Source organism: Porites lutea, chromosome 7 (assembly GCF_958299795.1).
Source record: "Porites lutea chromosome 7, jaPorLute2.1, whole genome shotgun sequence".
Taxonomy (NCBI): domain Eukaryota; kingdom Metazoa; phylum Cnidaria; class Anthozoa; order Scleractinia; family Poritidae; genus Porites; species Porites lutea.
Genome location: NC_133207.1, coordinates 15,940,803 through 15,960,419, shown reverse-complemented (window position 1 = coordinate 15,960,419; position 19,617 = coordinate 15,940,803). Strand labels below are relative to the sequence as shown.

The 19,617-nt window shown below is 39.1% G+C and overlaps 2 protein-coding genes across 2 annotated transcripts; one reads left to right on the top strand and one right to left on the bottom strand.

Moving 5' to 3' along the window:
- Positions 1-67: 67 nt before the first annotated feature.
- LOC140943000 (retinol dehydrogenase 7-like) lies at positions 68-5,760 on the bottom strand. The gene is made up of 3 exons (XM_073392026.1): positions 5,389-5,760; positions 3,358-3,777; positions 68-432 (listed from the first exon to the last, which is right to left on the bottom strand). Exons 1-3 carry the CDS (start codon positions 5,741-5,743, stop codon positions 215-217), a joined length of 993 nt encoding a protein of 330 aa, XP_073248127.1. The 5' UTR covers positions 5,744-5,760; the 3' UTR covers positions 68-214.
- Positions 5,761-12,906: 7,146 nt separating this feature from the next.
- On the top strand, positions 12,907-16,447 carry LOC140944065 (UPF0696 protein C11orf68 homolog). The gene is made up of 2 exons (XM_073393175.1): positions 12,907-13,281; positions 15,948-16,447. The coding sequence occupies exons 1-2, from the start codon at positions 12,992-12,994 to the stop codon at positions 16,243-16,245; spliced, it is 588 nt and encodes a 195-aa protein (XP_073249276.1). The 5' UTR covers positions 12,907-12,991; the 3' UTR covers positions 16,246-16,447.
- The last annotated feature ends 3,170 nt before the right edge of the window (positions 16,448-19,617 follow it).

Sequence of the window (19,617 nt, the reverse complement as noted above, 5' to 3'; positions counted from 1 at the left end):
CGTGTTTAGCCCAAAATCCTCCGACCCCCCCCAGGCGATAAATAATGACCGGTCCCTAATACAAAACATAATAATCTTGAAACTCAAAGGTGACCTTATAAAACGACAGTGTTAATAAAAAATCAATCCAATGTTTACAAAACCGCTAACAAGAGCGCCGCGAAACTTACTAATCAATCCCTCTTTAGTTTAATATTTCATTACTAAGTATGATTTACGGAGCTCCTTTGTGTGCTTGCATAGGAGGAAGAATTAAATCTTGTATTTCAGATGGCAAAAGAGAAAGAGGCCTCCAAAAGAATTTGTGGTCCCATCCTACTCCATACCGCAGCTTAGGTCGAGTGGATGTCACAGCATGCGTCATTGCATCAACCACTTTGTAAATATGTGGTGACAGAAAAAACATAAACTGACCAGCATACATGACCTTTCCTAGGGAAGATTAAGTAAAATATGGACATTAACAAACCATCCGTTACAAAATTATTCCACTTCTAGTGAGTAAAACAGTATAATAATTCTGTAATTAAATAAATTACTAAATTATTATTTTCATCATTAATTATTAATCATGAAAATAACAATTTAGTCCTAGGCAGTGGCGTAGCATGAGATTTTGAAGGTGTATGCACACGGGGAGAAAGTTTGTAGCGCCGAAGGCAGCCAACCAAGGGCCAGGGGGCTGAGGGCATGCTTACCCAGAAAATTTTTAAATTTAGGGTCTCAGAAAATTATACCATTTCCAGCGTTTTCAGCAGGACATTTTCAGTAAATTAATATGCAGGAAAATGCAGTAGTTAATTTTCTATTTTACTCAGCTCTAGCTAGTGTTGTCAGTAAGGTACGGTGTTTACGGAAGAAAAAGGCCACTGACACCACCAGGATTAAGGAATAATAAAAGGATAAAAGAAATATACTGACACAAACACACCAACACAGTGCGAAAAATGTATCAGTCATCCCAATTTAATGATAAAAAACGCTTTTCCAGGAAATGAAAAAATAATTCTTTCCATATTTCAGCTGTACATGTATACGCACGATATATATAATGGACAGGTGACTTAAATTTATTTTTTTCTAAGCTGTAATTCAACCATTTATGATGTATCACCATTTCAATGTCCACATAATTTTTTTTTGCCATATCCCTCTTTTCATTTTCAAATGAATCTCAACTGAGGTTTTTCTGCTGGAATCTTTACAGAATTAAGCAGTCTTGGTCGACTTTCACTAATTAAGCCTTTAAGTGCATAAGCCCCCTCCCCCTCCACCCCACCCCCTTCCCTCAAACAAAATCTGGAGATTTTGTTTGAGGGAAGGGGGCTGCTGTTCACAGACTAGCTTTCAGTTAATTTTCTTATTCTTGCTTTTTCGATTTTTTGGTTATTTTAACCTTCTTCCAAGCATAATTAAATAAGGTTGTGGCTCACCAACATCAGTGTCAGGTGTCAAAAAAAAAGTGATAGCCGAGCTCTTGCATGCACAATGCAGCAATCAATCAATCAATCAATAATCTTTATTTATACATGATAAGTATTTAAAGCGACGCTTCGCTTGTGGGGTCGTGTCTAAATAATTAGATAAGATAACTAATGAATTAGAAAATAAATAGGATATACACCAGCTAAAATCATATAGCTACTTACTACTTACAAGTCTAAAACGATAAAAGCTTAAAATTCTAAAGTACAAGGTGGTACTCTAGTATCGACTAATTATTAACACTAATTATACTTAAAATCTTCCTCCCTTCTGGTTAATGTTTGAGGCGAGATACAGTCGAAATCTAGGTGTAGCAGAGCCTTTGACCGTCTTGCCATAATCGCATATTTCTTAACATTGTCTATATCGTCATTAAGTTGAGGAACCAACGTGTTCCAAACTATTGCTCCTCTACGAGCTACAGAGTTCCTCATGTAGTTGGTGTTAAAACGAGGGACATCAATTTTCAGTTTCTTCCTAAGTTGATATCGCTTGATGTTATCATTGTTCTTAATAATAGCTGACATAGCGTATGGAGTCAGGTTATTGTGGATTTTATACATAAGCTTAGCTAAGCTAACTTTATACATAAAGGCTAAAGAAGACCAATTAGCCTTTTTCATAACATCTGCATTAGACATCTCCCGAGGTAGCTCAAAGATAATTCTCGCAGCTCTACAATGCAGTGCTTCTAATGCCTTAAAACCTTCCTTATTTGTGAGGCCTCCCCATACTGATATACCATATACGATCGACAGCATAATAACTCTAAAATACAAGTCTAATAACATATTCTTTGGAAATAATTTGCTACGTTTTAACAAGTTTAACTTATGAACAAAGCCTTTCTAACAACACTAACATGTTTAGACCAGTTTAGTTGATCATCTATCAATACGCCTAATAGACGAGAGTGTGTAACCCATTTGATGGTGTGCTGGGCCAACGTTAACTCTTTCAATGGGCCACGATGGAGGATCATTGCTTCGCATTTCTTTAGATGAGGCACAAGGGAGTTTGTTTTGCACCAGTATAGAAGCTCTCCCAAAGCTTTGTTAAGTTCAGAAATTACTGCGTCGATAGAATCGCCAATGCAATATAGGGTAGTATCATCAGCATACATGTAGGTTGTCGCAGTGGTTATAGCTTCAGGTAAATCACTTGTGTAAAGAGAAAATAAGGTCGGTCCTAGAACGGAACCCTTATGATCTGGAGAAAATCTTTCTTTCTTCGTTGGGATATCTTTCTGGGATTTTGTGTTTTGGCGATCACGGCTTTGGCAAGCAATGAGACACACATACCCTACTCCCCCACGGCTTTCTCAGGCCAGAGCAGAGCACCTCAGGTAAGAAAATTGGGTATTCATGATGAACCAAGAGAGAACACTCTCTTGCATGAGCTCGTCCATCTCAGGTGCTCAGGTGTACAACTCAATGAGGTGAGCAAGCTAAGGGTGGCACAGTTGGTTAGTGTACATTCCTTGGTACATGAAGTCCCGAGTTCGATCCCCGGTGACACCACATCCTTCTTTTAACCTCTCTCCTTTCTGTGTAGCTCAATTGACTAGCTTTAAATACCCTTAAAACGGAGCATTGATGGAGAGAGGGCCCCTGTAAAATGAGCGCATCGTCGACCTCAAGTTAATATCCGTTACTATTACTGTCACGAGTTATCAACGTAAAATATGGTCGCTTTACCTTTGTACCTTTTAGGTGACATGTTTTTTAAAGTTCTCCGCTGACCAGTTATGGTAATAAAGTGATCGAAGACTCGGAAACTTTACTTCAGAAAGAGTACATTTCTTAAAAGAGCTCTTGAAACTTCACACGAGAGCTTCGCTTTGGGCCTTGGCTAAATCTATATATTACTTACCTAAATTTAACTCTCCTCCATAACTTTTCTTTGTGTCCACATCAAGGTTAGCCCATAACCTCTCTACCTGCTTTATAGCCACTTCACTATTTGCCAGGTTGGTTCTAAACATACCAGGGTCCAAAATGTGAACAGAAACACCAAACTGCTTTACCTCTCGACGCAGAGAATCACAAAATGCTTGAACACCATGCTTTGATATGCAATATGCTGTTACAGAGGGGAGCGAAATTGTTCCCCATGTACTAGCTACATTAACAATGCGTCCCTTGGTTTTCTTAAGCTGTGGCAAGAATGCCTTGGTCACTGATACCATCCCCCAGAGATTGACATCAAGAACATGCTTCATTTCTTCTACATTCTGCCATTCAATAAGACCCACAGGTCCAATCCCAGCATTGTTCACTATAGCCCACAAACCTAAAAGTACATCAAGACATGTTATTTTAACTGCAAAAAAACACTCACCGCATGTTTACTGCTTTCCTGGGTTGTTCCAGGCTCCGACATAGACTGGTCCCCGAAATTGAGAAAGTGCAAACACAAAAATAAAAGAAGAGGAGACGTAACTGGAAGGAAACTTTTTACTGTTCCCCCACCTTTTCCCAGATCACGCACCTATATTTTTGCGTGCATTTCACTTACAGGTCATCCCTACCATCTGAGAGTAAGCCTAGATACAAATATCGCGATATTTTTTGAGATATTTAGAAGTTTTTGAGAAATTTAGAAAATATTGAGAAATTTAGAAAAAAAAGTGATATTTAGAGCAATTATCACAAAAAAAATACTTCATAAGAGCAAAAAAAACAGTTTATATTAATTTCGTGTCCTTTTACGAGCCAGCGATACTACCAATTCAGCAGATTTATTCTGCAGTACAATAAGATGCACCATATACAAAGTACCTACCAATTAATTCGACGCCACGTGGAATCAATCAGTCAACATGGCGGAAGTTATCGAAGTGGAAATTGAACAGGCGAGTGAACAAGAACAAAGAGGAAGAGAAGGCCCTGCAATACACATCTTTTGCTATTCAAATAATAATGTATATATTTTTTTTCATTTCTTTAATTGATATAAAGCCAAAAATGGGTCAAATTAACATTAGAAAAAAATGATATTTCTGAGAAATTTAGAAGATTTTTTAAGAAATTTAGGAATTTTATGAGAACTTCTAGAAAGAAATTTAGGTCATTTTTTGCGATATTTGTATCTAGGCCTATCTGAGAGCCTGGAACAGACTACTGCTTTCCAACGGTCCTGAAGGGGGGTTACCAATCCCGTTTCCCAGCCACCATTTTTTTCCAAATCCCACTAACCAGTGTCCCGATCCCACTGATATGCTAACAAAACACCAATCCCATTCCCATTTTGCCTTTTTTTCTCACTCAAATCCCAGTCCCAGCAACCAAATCCCATTTTCCCAGTCCAAATCCCAATTCCCATTTTACACCTTCAGGACCCTCCTTTCCTTGTGCATTTTATATAAGATCTTTACTATTATAAAAGTGCTTTCTTGGAGGGCATAAAATTACATGCATTTGTTTGCAAGCTGCAGGTTCCTGAGTAGAAGGGCTTGGGACCAACCAAACCTCAGTGGGGGGTTATTCGGCCCTATACTGATCCATAGAGGGAGGTTCCCCCAAAAGAGTACCTTTTTCAGGCATTTTCAGGGGTTGATCCAATTATTTTATGGTAGTCTTCAGGGGTGAATACAATTTTATGGAATTCTTCAAAGGTAAGAAAAAAACGGTGAGTCCTCAAAGTGATACAGATATTCAAAAGCAAAAGCTCATCGGAGATGGGCCATACCGGCCTGCCCCAATATTACGTAATATTTGATGAATGTTTTCAGATCAACTGGAGATGTCAGAGATGTGTGTAAACGGCCGCAAAAATCTCCTCTTGTGCATAATTAATTGACATTTTTCGGTGGCAAGAAATTGCTCAAGAGCTATAATTTCAGTTCGTCAATGTTCGCAGAGTCCTCCACTGTTTAAACGATTGCGTGTTCTTTTCACTTACCTTGGGGAGGCAGGTGGGAATTTACTTCTTTCAAAGCATTCTGCACGTCGCTCGCATTTGTAACGTCAAGTTGTAATGTGGTCAGTTTTCGAGAGCATTCACTTCTCAGCTTTGCTTGTCCGTCTGAAGTTAGACACCCAGCAAAAACCTGTAAACCTCGAGAATCGAGCTTCTTTGCGAGCTCGTAACCAAAACCACTGTCGCATCCCGTGATAAGAACGGCTTTCTTCTCCAAATCAGAAACGGAAACATCAGGGAACAAAAGGCAAGAAATGACGTACAGCGTTACAACAAGAATTATCATCAATAGAAAGCCTTGAAGGGAAAACAAAAATTGAGGCAGTTCGCTAAACATGTCGACTGAGACGGCTGGGCGAAGCTCCCAGGGGAAGAAGAAAGCATCTAGTCACGCGATAATCATGACGCCGCTCAGTCACGCGAGTTCAAAGAAAGCAGTGAACGAAAACCAAAGTGGAAAATATTGTCATTGATCTCTTTTTATAAACGTTATGTCTTCTTTGTGTGTCGCATTTCTAAATGAGTACAATTGATTCTACGGTCTAGCCATTTCTAGGAGGGTAAAGATAGACATTGGTCGCCCACGAGAGGTTTATACAGTCAAACCAAGTCAAGCGTACCCCCCAAGATTCTGTCAGTGAATTGATTATTTGAATCAAAGAAAGACTATAGTCAACTCGTGGGTACGTTGTTTAGAAAATAGTCAATTAGTTATCACCTCTGGTTTTCCCACAGAGAATTTTAGGAAATGATAGAAATTCATATTATAAATATACTATCCTTGTTCTGGAAACACAATACTTTTCTTGCTGTTTATTGCACTTTAGTAACAGTTATTTAAGTATATATTTAAAAACAAAACAAAAAAAACAGCAAAACAAATAAGCAAACAAGACAAAACAAAAAAGGAAAAAAAAAGGAAGAAGGGAAAAGGAAGGTTTAACGGTTTACCTTTATATAGAGAGAAAGCCGTTTACATAAAAACCCATAAATCGGCCATAAATCGGCCCGTGGACCACACAGGAGAGATGTAACACACATTTTAAGTAAGGTAAGCTGTTTTTTATTGAAATCCTTTCATTTTCGTAGGTTACAGAAATGATAGGTTTTTTTCCCATACAAATCCTTATATTTTGAATGTTACGCAACAATGCCGATGCTCGCCGATGCTCATATTTCGAGCTTGGGCTACCTGTGCTGAAATCTACAACTAGTAACGGATTCAACTTTTGAATAATAAATTCATTAATGGATTCTTGGGGGGTACGCTTGACCTGGTTTGACTGTGAAAACAATGGGAGATAATAAAATCGTCACCGTCAAAGTGGTCGAGGTCGCTTACCAGGTAAATAAATGTCGCATGTACTAAAATCCAGACCAAAGATTCTGGACGATATACGATGGACGATACCATTTTTACAGACATTTTTACCAGTATCATCTGGGTTTTAGCACATGCCGGAAAATGTTGGTGCTTTGCCGGGATATATCGTGGCTTGTGGCAGGTGATCGCACATGGAGATTCGACTGTACAAACTGAGAAACAATGACACCTTTTACATTGCTTGAATTTATTAAATTCTACATTCTTAAGTACAGGTTAAACATGTTACAGGGTAAAAAGGACCAAACAGCCTATTACCAAAAATCAATAGGACTTTTCCGAGTTCCGAAAACCTTTACTTTTAAACGAGGCTTCACGCAAAACCTTTCTTGTTATAATGAGTTTTATTGCATGAGAATAAACAATAAAATAAAAACAATTACATATCAATGGCTTCGTAATTAGCCTCGCTTTGAAACAGACGCTTGAGGGAACCCGAAAATGGCCTATATTTTGTGGGACGCCTGCGCCCACCACTCCCTCAACAATCCTGCTGCCTTTCATTACACGATCCACACTTGTCATGTAGCCTAACTGGGTGTAACCACACCTTATGGACCTGAAATAATTCAGGCTGGTAGCGTCTTGGTTGCAGTCCTCTGTATTGCGAATACAGCCGAACCTCCCGTAAGCACCCACCCAAAATGCGAACATTTAGCAGGTGGTCGTTTTAATACGAGAATCAAACTACAAGAGTCTCTCTCGAGAAGCAGGTCCCGAGATATCTACTTTTTGGTAAAGAACTGATTTCATGCAGCTTCTAAGTTACGATATGTGTAGTCACTTGTTGTCACCGATCACTAAAAGTTCTTCGAATATTTTTGTTAGCGTAGTACATACTGAGAACATAGAGATGAGACAAGAGAGGCTAAAAACAATGGGAGATAATAAAATCGTCACCGTCAAAGTGGTCGCCGTCGCTTACCAAAGGTGGTCGCTAACCACAGGGCTTTGACTGAGGAAAATGTTGGTACTTTGCCGGGATATATGGTGGCTTGTAGCCTGCGTGGCAGGCGTTTTAGGCGCGCGAGAGCGCGCGCCAATTCCCTTCCCCTTCCCTTTCGACAGCTTGCCACGCAGGCTAGGTGGCTTGTGGCAAGTGATCGCACATGAAGATTCGACTGTACAAACTGAGAAACAATAGGGCCATTTATACGAGGAAAAATAAAACGCGTCTTACATAAGACGCGTCTTAAATAAGACGCGAACTTTCCGTATAAACGGCACATTTCGTCTAAAATAAGACGCGGCTTAGCTAAGACGCGTCTTATTAGATAAGACATGCTCGTATAAATGCTACAGTTCGCGACTTATTTAAGACGCGTCTTATGTAAGACGCGTCTTATTTTTCCTCGTATAAATGGCCCTACTGATACGAATATTTCTTAAAAGCGGGAAATACTGCCAGTGCCAAAGGCGCGAGCCCCTAGGTGTTTCTTGGGGCAACTTGCTCCCCCCCAAAAATGTTGAAATCTAGAAACCTGGAAATGCTATTTTCAGTAGTCTCCACGTGAATATTCCAAACTCGATCAAGTGGAAAATAACAGGTACGTTTAGTCTTAACAACAATATTTCCGTTTGACTTGGAACATTCATACATAGTGATACATACCGGCTAAGTACACGAAACATTTCAGCAGAAAACTCGACGTGTACTGCAAGGTCGAAGCAGAAGCTTAAGCCCCCAGTTCCCCGGCTCCGGTGTCTTTGTACTGAAAGCAGCGTCAAACGTCAATATGTTTTAAACAAGTATCACCTAGGTCCCCCAAAATCGTATTCCCGGCCTTTCGTCTTTCGAGACTCCAATTGTCAAATCCGGAACGCCTGTTAAGGAAATATAATAGCGGGATTATTTTGACTACATATAATACTAGGTCACTAGGATATACTGGGGCCACAACATGGGCTACTTAATTATCAACTCACAACAGGACTATCCTCCATCATTGGCCTGCAAAGGGTGTTCGTTCGAACCCCTCGAACCGCCCCTGCTACGCGCCTGGTAGGAATTGTCATCCACGGGTGTGGGTCTTCAAACAGGATTTCAAACACTTTGTAGCGATAAATGGCCATAGTAAGTCTGTGTTGAACGTTTGAAATTTCCTTAGAAGTCAAGATGAAATAAATTATATATGAACTAGGCAGATGAAATTAAATAGGGAAATGACCATCGTAGTTTATATGCAGGCAATTAAACTGAAAAGAAGCCAGGCTTCAAGCACTGATATTTTTCGGGCATTTAATTAACTGTTGTATGAATTGCCCGCATAACTACCTTAACCATTTCTTCAATTTATATTTAATGGAAGATTTTTATTACGAGTTGTCTTGGCTATAGCAAGGCTATAGGTTGGCTGACCGGGATAGATTGTCCAGTTTTTACCATATTTCTAACCATAAAAACTTCATCCCAAAATATCTCGATAACGCCTTAAAGGCCTTTCGAATATCGAGGCGGCTATTGGAGGAAAAAGTTCCCGTGAACCATTTTGGAAGAACAGTTCCCAGTGCTGAGAAATACGGCTGCAAGTGAAACAGCCAGTAGCGTCAATTCGTTGCTACAACAACTCCGATGTAATTGTAACCCTAATCATAACAAATTTTTTATCTTTCTCTTATACAGCTGTGGTGGTAATTTTTGCAAATCTTTGTTCATGGCGATTGAACCTGAAAACAACTAACGAGCTCCTTTAACCAACGACGACTACCACAGCAGTAAAACGTTGCTAAAAAGGAATTTGCGTCCTTTCAAACTTCATCTCGTCTATTTGGACCCAGACGCACAGTCCAACATCTTCACGTGAAAACCGTGTTCTATTTTCAAAACCGTTGGGTTAATTAGATTTAGTCGTATTCTCTCACTCACGAACCACAAAAACGGCAATTCCAAAGCTTTCACGTGCAAACTGCGTGACAATACAACTCACAATAAGGGCTTGATCACATGAGCCTGGAAAGCAATGCCCATGAACGGTGTGTTACCTGTTGTCCTGTTTTTCGCTTGATTGATTCCCCTGGCCGCCCGGCAAGGGTGATTACTAGGAAAATTTCCACCCGGATCCCGGCATCACAATACTGGGATCCCAGCTAACCGGGCTGGCTCGGTTGTCATATAATCGCAAATTTGATTTTGTTGCGTTTAACTAAGGTGCCGGGTTTTCTGCAAAGTGTGCCAGCCTGGCGCATGTAATCAGGCCCTAAGTCCATATATAGGCAAATTTTACGCCTTGCCCTTGACCTCACCGATTTTTCAAAGCTCCCGAGCACACACTTAAAACTTCAGCCCTCCCGCCTCAACATCTTCTTTTCTATATTAAATGAACTTTTGGCCTAATCCATGTTCTCTAGATACAAATATTAAAAAGAAAAAGCGAAAAGCAATCCTAAACAAAAAACTTAACAGCGTTTAAAATAAGTACAAGTATGTTTTCGACTATTGATAAGACTTTTCACAAGCACCACTTCATTTCAACACACTGTAAGTACACTATCCCTTCATAACCAAATTAGCACTTCCACAACTACCTCACTGCAACACCTATTATTTTTTGTGACTTAATATTAAATTCTACGACAAACAAGATTCACTGACTAACAAACTACAGCCATTATCCTACCAATTCACGTCCAGTGTAACTCTACGCCTTCCACTACAAGCGCTTCTCTACCAACCCCTAAAATATGCAACGCTACTGCACTACTCACACATCCCTAATACACATTAAAAACTTCACTCACGCGTAGCACATCGACGCCCAAATATACGCTCCCATAGCGTCTTGTTTTCATATGTTCACGTCCTCCAGTCCATGAGGCATCGCATTAGGAGGTTTCACGTCATATTCGTGCAGAATTCGTGCAGTGGACGTCAACGAAATGTATTAAAGAGGGTGATACTCATGCAAAGCTGTTGTTTTGTTCATTTAAAAACCAGTTCAGGTTTTCTGTAGTTCTCATCGTCGTCATCGTGGTTAATTGCATAGGCCCTGTCTCTACGAATCCGGATATTTTCGAACCCCCAACTTTTTCTTTCCGGATACAAAAATTTCCACGTCCACACGTATCTAGATGTTTTAAATCCGCAACTTTTTCTTTCCGGATACAAAAAGTCAACATGCACCGTTTGCAAGGACGCTTTACGTCATAACTGGCATGAATTTTTCAGGCATATTTTTTTCACGGTTTAAGATAAGATTTAATGATTTCAGAAAATTAAATGATATTAAAGAAAAATCGACATGGAAAATAACCGCGAAACACGAAGAAATCTTTTTGGTTATTTTAAGTTGCTTGTGTCCCGTGAGAGATATTTCCCTTCCCCAAGAGAGATATAATTCAAGTAACAGCAAGGATGACAAGTGGCAGATTGCCATGATAGAGATGCGCAATGTGTTGTTACTATCGTCACGATTTTGACGTCACTCGGGGAAGTCGCTGCAACAACGATGCCAGAAGACGATATGGTAACAGTGGCGGAGATAGCCGTGGTAGTCTTGAATAGTGCTGATAGTCTCGGGTAGCGCTGATAATGCTGGTAGTGCTGGTAGTCGTACTGAACACACGTCGTGGTAGTCTCAGTAGTCCTGGTAGTCTCGGTAGCCATGGTAGTTACGGTAGTCGTGGTAGTCGCAGTGGTAGTTGTACCGAGCGCTGGTCGTGGTGGGTACTGGTTAAGGTAGTCGCGGTAGTCGTGGTAGTCCTGCAGGTAGTCGTGGTAGAGCCTCATTGTATGTAAGACCCTGAAGAAGGAAGGCCGTGCCTTCCGAAATATTGGTAAAAATTATATATATTCCCGAATGTAAAATCAGTCTTGCTTCTTTTGTTTAATATTTTCACTTATTGCTGATTAGATCGTTTATTAGGATCCGGTCCTTCTTTTTTGTAAGTTGGCCCTTGCTTTCAAAATTGAATTTAAAGAAAGTTACTGATTGAATAAAGTTATTGATTGATGGATACCAGTCCCCGGGCAAGAAAAATAATGAACACATGAGATCAAAGCCAGTTGTGGCAGCCAGCCAGTCCAAGATGGCGCCCAAACCGTAGCCTGCACAGAGAAGTTTCTTTATTTTTCTTTTCGATAATCGGCGAGCGCGCTCGGCGGACTTTTAAGAGAAAATGGAGGGTCTGTGAACAGGCTACCCAAGGCGTGAAATCGCATGGCATCTAGAACGCTACCCGCGGGATCTTCCACGGGACTTGAAAAGCGAGCGTTACAGATTTTAAAAGGGGGGTAGTGTAATGTAAAGCATTTTCAAGATATCTCATGACTGAAAATTTAAGGTCAATCATAACCAAGAAATTCTCCAATTTCATTCTAAAAATTGTCTGTAACTGCATCAATAGATGTAGTTATTTTTTAGTCTGAATTTTTTATTTACACTTTTATTTGTTAACTCTTCTTGATGAGTAAAACGTTGAAGAGTGACTAAATAGATGTAGATGTAGATCACGTACCAGCCGCGCCCTGTTTTATCGAGAAATTCTTTGAGTCGAAGTTCCCACCAGATACAGGGCAAACCGTTTTCCTTTAGTAGGTCCAAAAAGTGGCTACTAATAGTGTTTTCGAAAAAAAAGGGAATGAGGCGAGGTCAATAAACGTCTTTCTCCTGTCGATAATTTTGGTTAGAGGAAGACTGGAAACACTTTGTAGGGACAATGTTTTGACCCAGAGAAACTGGAGCTACTCGAGCCTCGAGCTACTCGTTTGGCAAGTGGCTTCCTCGTCCCCAGTCGCTCGCGATCACTAGGGGATATTTGAGTTAATTATTGAGAAAAGCGGGGACGAAGGGAATGACTCCCCGCTCGCGCTCTACGCTCCCGTTCCGATCATCCCTCGCTCGCGCTTCTCGCGTGCTCGCGAGTTCCCCAATCCCCATAAACTTAGCCTTGGGAAAGCCTGTGGAGTGGTGGGAATGTGGGAATCGTTGGTTACAATTTTTGAACAGTGGAGGGCGTGGTCGATCACGTGACCAAATAATTTAGATTTCTTTTTTCAAATTTTTTAAACTTTAATTTTCTTCACCATGTATCGTTCCTCGGGAATATCTTAAACCATAGTTTATTAAAACCATAAATGACTTAGACTCAGTTGCAACAACGACTCTCACTCGTGTCAGGTTGGGTAACCTGTGGGTCTTCGAGGATGCTTAGACTGCGAAGACGTATTTTGTCGTGGCGACAGCTGTCTGTCGTGGCACAGATATGGAGGACTGGATAGTTTACGACGGGGACGTTACCATTGATGACTTTCTTGACAAAAACCAGCCTACTAAAATTGATTTCGTTAACATGGGAGTCTTTGCAGGAGATCCAAAACAGCGTCCAAGAGAGTTCCAATACCCACACGCCATAGCCGAACCCCAAAAGACAACGCTTCTGCAAGAGTGGGAACAAAGGATAAAAAAGCCGGGGGGAATTAGCCACTATTACGTTCAGAGACTTGCAAAGAAATATGCTTACATGTCTGGAAAGTGGGTAATATATTGTCCAAGGTAAGAAAGACAACAGTTAATATTTAAGCTTAAGTTTACTTTGAGAAATATAGAATCAACCTCACGATCAACGACTGCTTCGTGTAAAATATCGGTTCGGAGAAGCAGATATTGCCTAGAATTTTCTTGAGGACGGCTAAAAATTTCTAGATGACCGTTCCATTCACGTAAAATTTTCGAATTTTATCTAATAAATGCAATACGATTTTCTTAAGATTATTTTTTCCACAGTGTCACTTCCTATGTTACGCTATTTTTCAGGCAACCTAAAGTTTTCGGATTCAAAAATGTGATGAAGAGGAGAATCAGAAAAATTCTCACTTTCGTATACGTTTCATTGTATTTAAAATTTTCGGGATAATAAAACTGAAGCCCTTGTAATTTCGAAACGACTCGAGTTCCCCCAGGATGACGGAACACCTCTGAAACAGGTTAACGAGGAAACTGTCGTTTGGTGCCCTTGTAGAATTTGATATATTATATATTCAGCTTCACAAAATCCTTCTTAGCCGTCTTCTTTATCATGAGTGATTTTTATATCATAAGCACTCTGTTTTGGTTTGGTTTAATTGATTTAGTTTAATTTAAGTTTATTAAAAGCGCGGAATCAGACTGATTTCCACGATTTTACGCATCAGCGATTAGCACCTAGTGCCACGGTGGAGATACCCTGGGTGCCAGAGGCTTGTCGGCCTACGGCCGACTAAGCTCGTCTTCAAACGCGAGAAAAAACCTCTGGTACCCAGGGTACGGTGGAGAGATCGGTGGTAAAATAATACGTACGGTAAGTCAAAAAATTGAAAAATACATCGAATGCAATGAGAAATATAAGTTCATGAACGAAATGATATGAGGCAAATGTTGTGATAAAAAAATCAATGGGAAATGAGTCCACAAAAAAAGAAAAATTGAGTCGCACAGGCAGCCCAGTCAATACCTGTAAGAGCACATCCTTGGGATTACAGATAATTCACCTCAAAGGTGTCAATGCTCTTTGCATTCGACAGGATCAACAAAAGAGGTTTGGAGCTGGAGAGTAGACTATATTCCCCTGAAAAGGAGTCAACATTAATGTGCAATAGTTCCAAATGGATATTCCTTTACCATTACATGGCATTGTTCATAGATGGTTTTCCTGGTTAATTTTCAACTGGAATTTCCTCTTCCTCTGTTTTCCACCAAATATGACACCCCTATCTTATGGGTTGGTACAGCCAAAGCTTGTATAAATGGATCAGATTCAGTGGAGCCAAAAAATGGAAATATTGCAAAACAATTAGCTCCTTATTACCTTTAACTATGTTTCCTTGCTGTTCCAGGTTGGTTTAAATGACATTTTGTTGAGTTTTGCACTCAGAGGTAGTATTATTAATTTTAGTGTATATAACCACCTAAGAGTGCAAATTTCAACAAAATGACCAAGAATTTGCGTTCTTCACACTTCAGGGTTCTTGTCATATTTTCTACTTCGAGGAATGCTTAGAGAATTATTAGCTGGGGTTTTCCTCTCCTGGTATTTGAGGTCTATGACAGCATTTTTATCTTGATGTGCAGGTCTGGCGCACAAAATCAAAAGTGTTCTTTACTCATTGAGGAGCCGAAACTGATGACAATGACACTGAACTAGGCTCCCTCTTTAAGTCGTCTATGAGTCTAGCAAGGGAGAAGAAATTATCTGTAGTAAAGGGTGGAAGCTTTGTCTTAATGGAACAAAGCCATCGACTGACAAGACAACTGGTCAGCAATCTCTTGTTTTCAAGTCATGTTTTTTTCTTTCATCTCAACCCTTTTTTTGTTGATTCAAATCTGCATAGAATTTTTTTGTTCATGAACATATATATTGCAAATCTTAACTTTTATTTTTCATTAATGCATTTGATGTATTTTTGGTTAACGTAGCTGCAGAATACCTGGCCATTTAATATACATCTGTAAAAGCGGTTCCCACATTCATAAAAAATATTAACATAACAAACGCAAAGATAAGTCAAATGGTGTATGTATTATAATTATTCTTTAATGTTCTTTGGGCCGTCAAATATAGTAATGCACAATCCTATGTGGGTGCATGATTCTTTGTTCCCTACAGCCTTCATGTGAAATTTGAATAAGTTAAACTAATATATGTAATATATTTGTTGACTACAGGGCTACAGGAACTGTACTTACTTGATTTTAATAGATTCATTGATTACAGGACTGAGGGAGCAGTCGTTTTACTTACTTTATTTTAACAGATTCATTGACTACATGGATCGAGCGAGACTGCAGGAGTGTGAACTGAAACCACACTTTTTACTTAAACACTCGAGGACTGAAGGACCACTGGAGGAGTTGATTGATATCGCTTCAAAGTGGCTGGGTATTCTGAAGTTGCTATGAATTTTTCAATTTTCAACTGTCATACGTTATGTTTTCAACATGTTTTTACCACTGGTATATTTTTGTCGGCAAATTGTAATGCCAGGGATGGGGAGTGATGGGTGGCGTCCACATTTTCAGGCTGTACCATAACATGAGAGCATGCTTTAGCAATTATTCACAAGAAATGAAGGGGTACCAAAAGACAAAACTGTGGTAAAACCCACAGAGAACCCAGCTGGAAGTATAGCTAAATACATGCAATTAATTACCAAAATGTTTTGGCAAATTTTGTTCTTTTCAAGATCTAAGATTGATGCAACCTGGACAGCTATTGCCAAAGCAGTGGTCAGTGGAACATCAGGCACTGCCGCTAATATGTTTAGTGACAGTGGTAAGCAAAAGAGTTACTATGTCATCTGTGTGTACACTGAAGACTTCACTAATAAGGAGGAAGTGTGGGCTGCTGAACAAAGTCTCAGGAAGCTTGGAATAACTGAAATTTTGCGCTACAAACCAAATATCTACACAACACTGGGAATTTATAGTGGAAATGAGTGGGAAATCAGGCCCACGATCTATCAGTCAAGAGCATGCAAGTGACTGAATTACTCCTAGGGCACTCATATTTATTAGTCAGAACTGGATAGCTAGACTCTCAAGAAGAGAATTCCATCAATAATCAGGACTTTCACTCAGATCAGTGTATTCCTGAATAGTTTAGTGCATTGCAGTGGTGACTTTTTTTGTGAAAACTGACCTGGTGCTCCAGCCAGTCCTGACTTTTCATTAGTGCCCTCAGGGTTTTAATTAATATCTGTGACTCCTGAAATAAAGTGTTTCTAAAGTTTATTAGGGTCATATTCATCAGCACAAACAGTATTTTCACTTGTGAAAATAATAGAACAAATATCTACATCAGCATGGAATAAGAGCAAAATAATAACTTTTAATCTTAGAAAACATGGTGGTTGATCATATTTTGCAGTTGCTGATCCCACACTGTTTGAAACATTTACTTTTAAGCATAAACTTGTGACTTAGCTGATTTTATATTTTTCATAAGAATGATTATTGCAGAATTGCACAATGGACATGACTGTTTTACAAAACCCTGCTGCACTTAGGCCGGGTCACAAATTACTTTGGCCATACTACAAGATAGCATCAGTAGTCAGGATCTGTCATTGGCTCTGCTATACCTGGTAGGATTTCTGCTGGGGTGATAAAAGTGAGTCCAGAATAACTGTATTGGAGAGCTGAGTTTCTTCATATAAAGCCTCTGAGGAGCATGTGGGATTTTAAAAACATTTCAGATCAGTCTATTACATTGGTGTGACAGGTACTGGAATATTGTTGGCAGATTGATGAGGAAGGGGAAGGGAGGGGGTTTGAGCCCCCCTGACCTATAACAGACCTATCAGACCTAATCTGTATTTATTGAACTAACTTCAGCTTAACATGGAAACTTCTTTGGACGTACCCTTCCAACCACAGAATACCGCTCTGGGTCATTTGATTGCAGAATTGTTCAACTTGAAAAATTGTCGCTATAAAACTCAAAAGATGAATGCAAAGCAGTGTCCTTTACAAAAAGATTGTTACATGTACTGCATTATGATCATTACAACAAGCATCTACTTAGCTTATCCTGTTTTTGAAGGATATGCAATGGCAAGAAAGGTTTGTCAAAGTTTGTTACTAAAATAATGGTGGTCAAATTGCTTCAACAGCTAGCATTCACCAGGTGAACCAGACCCCCCCCCCCCACCCCCCCCGGAAAAAATTTCTGGATCTAACCCTGTATTATTTATAAAATGGTCATTGTCTTTTCTGTAAAATAAAAAATGCAAAATTCAAAATAATTCGATCTTATATGGAATTTAAGGAGCTTCTTTTGGTACTGGGGTGGAAGAAAGAAGAAAATCTTTCATTGTAGATGCAGGCAAAAGTAAAAGAGGCCTCCAAAATAACTTGTTGTCCCATCCAATTTCATACTGTAGCTTAGGTCAAATGGATGTCAAAGCATGCATTATAGCATCAACCACTTTGTAAATATCAACAATAGGAACTTAAACTGGGTACCTTAAGAGGTCTTGACTGGAGGAGATAAGTAAATTATACACAGTTTTAATTTACTACTACATTTTTATGTACAGGGTAATGACTTACTAGGTAAAAGTGGAATGGTTATGAAACCCGTCAGACTCTTTTGTTATGTTTTTGTTAGGTTTTTTGGACCTGACTGTGCGCAACGTTCAATGGCATTCCTATAATTATTTTGAACTTACTGACCAAAAGAAACATCGCATTAATTTATTCAGTCACAATTTGTGAACAAAAAACAAAGCATTGTGCACGGTCAGGGAGCTTCCAACATAAACTACAGCACCGTTGTTTTAAATTTTGATGTTTGATGGCTTTCATAACCAGTTTCCTCTACTAGCTATGGTGAAAACTACCAAATAACCTTAACATTAAGCCCAAAAACCCTAATTGCAAAACCTTTCTTGTGATAATGAGTTTCATTTCTCTGACAGTGAAAAATCATTTCCATATCACTGGCTTTGCACTTAGCCTCACTTTGAGACACAGGCTTGGGGCAACTCAAAACTATGGCCTATTTATTTAGTGGCATGAGGAAGAGAGTAGTGGTGTTCTATCTTTTACATTTGAGACTTGTTAAACTGAGATATAATCTTTAAAAAACCTCCAAAACGCAGTTGTCTTCAACTTATCTTAGCTCAAAAATGATACGAACTACAGACTTGCAATAACATTGCTTATAGACAGGTAAAATAGAGTAAAAGAAGTACATAGCATCAACTATATATTTCTTAATTTATAAATACTTATAATAGAATAAGTTTATGGAAATCTAGCAGGAACTTCTACTATATTAGAGAGTTTTAGAGTTACGTTTAGAGCAAACGTCAGATTATAAGTGAGAAATTTTCAAAAATAAAAACAGCAGGCCCGGGTTGTTCAAACTTTGGATGGTGCGATCTAACAAATAAATCACTACCCAGCAGATACATTTTAGCAAAACCAATGAGTTATCCACTGGATAGAGATTTATCCAGTAGATAGCAAATCCATCTTTTGAACCACTGGGCACTGATGTCACATCTCAGAACAATTCTTATGGATAAAACTGCCATGAATCCACTGATTTCCGTGTAGTTATATAGAACAGTAAACAACAAGTAAGGAGAAAACTTGGTCACATTGAACAGTTATTTACATTTGTTGTCTGTCGTAAACGAGAGTCTAAATCTCTATTTTGTCCGAAGAGTGTAAGAATAATATTATTGTCATCAATAGTGTGGGTTATCACTGTTTTCCAGGATTTCAAACACTTTGTAGTGATAACTGGCCATGGTTTGTCTGTGTCGGAGGTTTGAAATTTTCTTAGAAGTCAACATGAAATAAATTATATATGAACTAAGGAGATGAAACGACGTAAAGAAATAACCATCGAGTTTAAATGCAGGCAATTAAATTAAATTAAACTGAAAAGAAGCCAAGCTTCAAGCAATGATATTTTTCAGGCTTTTAATAATTAATTGTTGTATGAATTGCATGCATAACTACCTTAACCATTTCTTCAATTTATAGTTAATGGGAGATTTTTATTAGGATTTGTCTTGGCTGTAGCCATTTATAAACTTGAAACACTTTGAAAAATAAGGAAAGAACTAGTTTCGGCCTATTTACATAACATGTTGTTCCATAAAAATCTGTACCGGCTCCTTCACCGAAGAATATTCATTAGTTAGGACCTTCCTGCCTTAATGAAAACTGCCACTTTAAAAAGAAGGGAACTGGAGCAGAAATGTTTCCCGCAGTTATTTCTGGGATCGCTACTGGGGACGCGCCGGTCAGCTATTGGCCAATTTTTTCCCTGATTCTGGTAACAGCCCCAGAAGTCTTTGCTGGAGTTACCTCGGCCCAATTTCCGTCCAGTTTGTAAAG

What these genes read in the sequence shown, in the direction of transcription:
- LOC140943000 (XM_073392026.1), bottom strand. Translation starts at nt 5,743, where the DNA reads ATGTTTAGCGAACTGCCTCAATTTTTGTTTTCCCTTCAAGGCTTTCTA. An exon ending in TTCCCACCTGCCTCCCCAAG is followed by an intron (nt 3,778 to 5,388) that starts GTAAGTGAAAAG and finishes ATGTACTTTTAG; the next exon opens with GTTTGTGGGCTATAGTGAAC. An exon ending in TGGAGGAGAGTTAAATTTAG is followed by an intron (nt 433 to 3,357) that starts GTAAGTAATATA and finishes AATCTTCCCTAG; the next exon opens with GAAAGGTCATGTATGCTGGT.
- LOC140944065 (XM_073393175.1), top strand. Translation starts at nt 12,992, where the DNA reads ATGGAGGACTGGATAGTTTACGACGGGGACGTTACCATTGATGACTTT. An exon ending in TGGGTAATATATTGTCCAAG is followed by an intron (nt 13,282 to 15,947) that starts GTAAGAAAGACA and finishes GTTCTTTTCAAG; the next exon opens with ATCTAAGATTGATGCAACCT.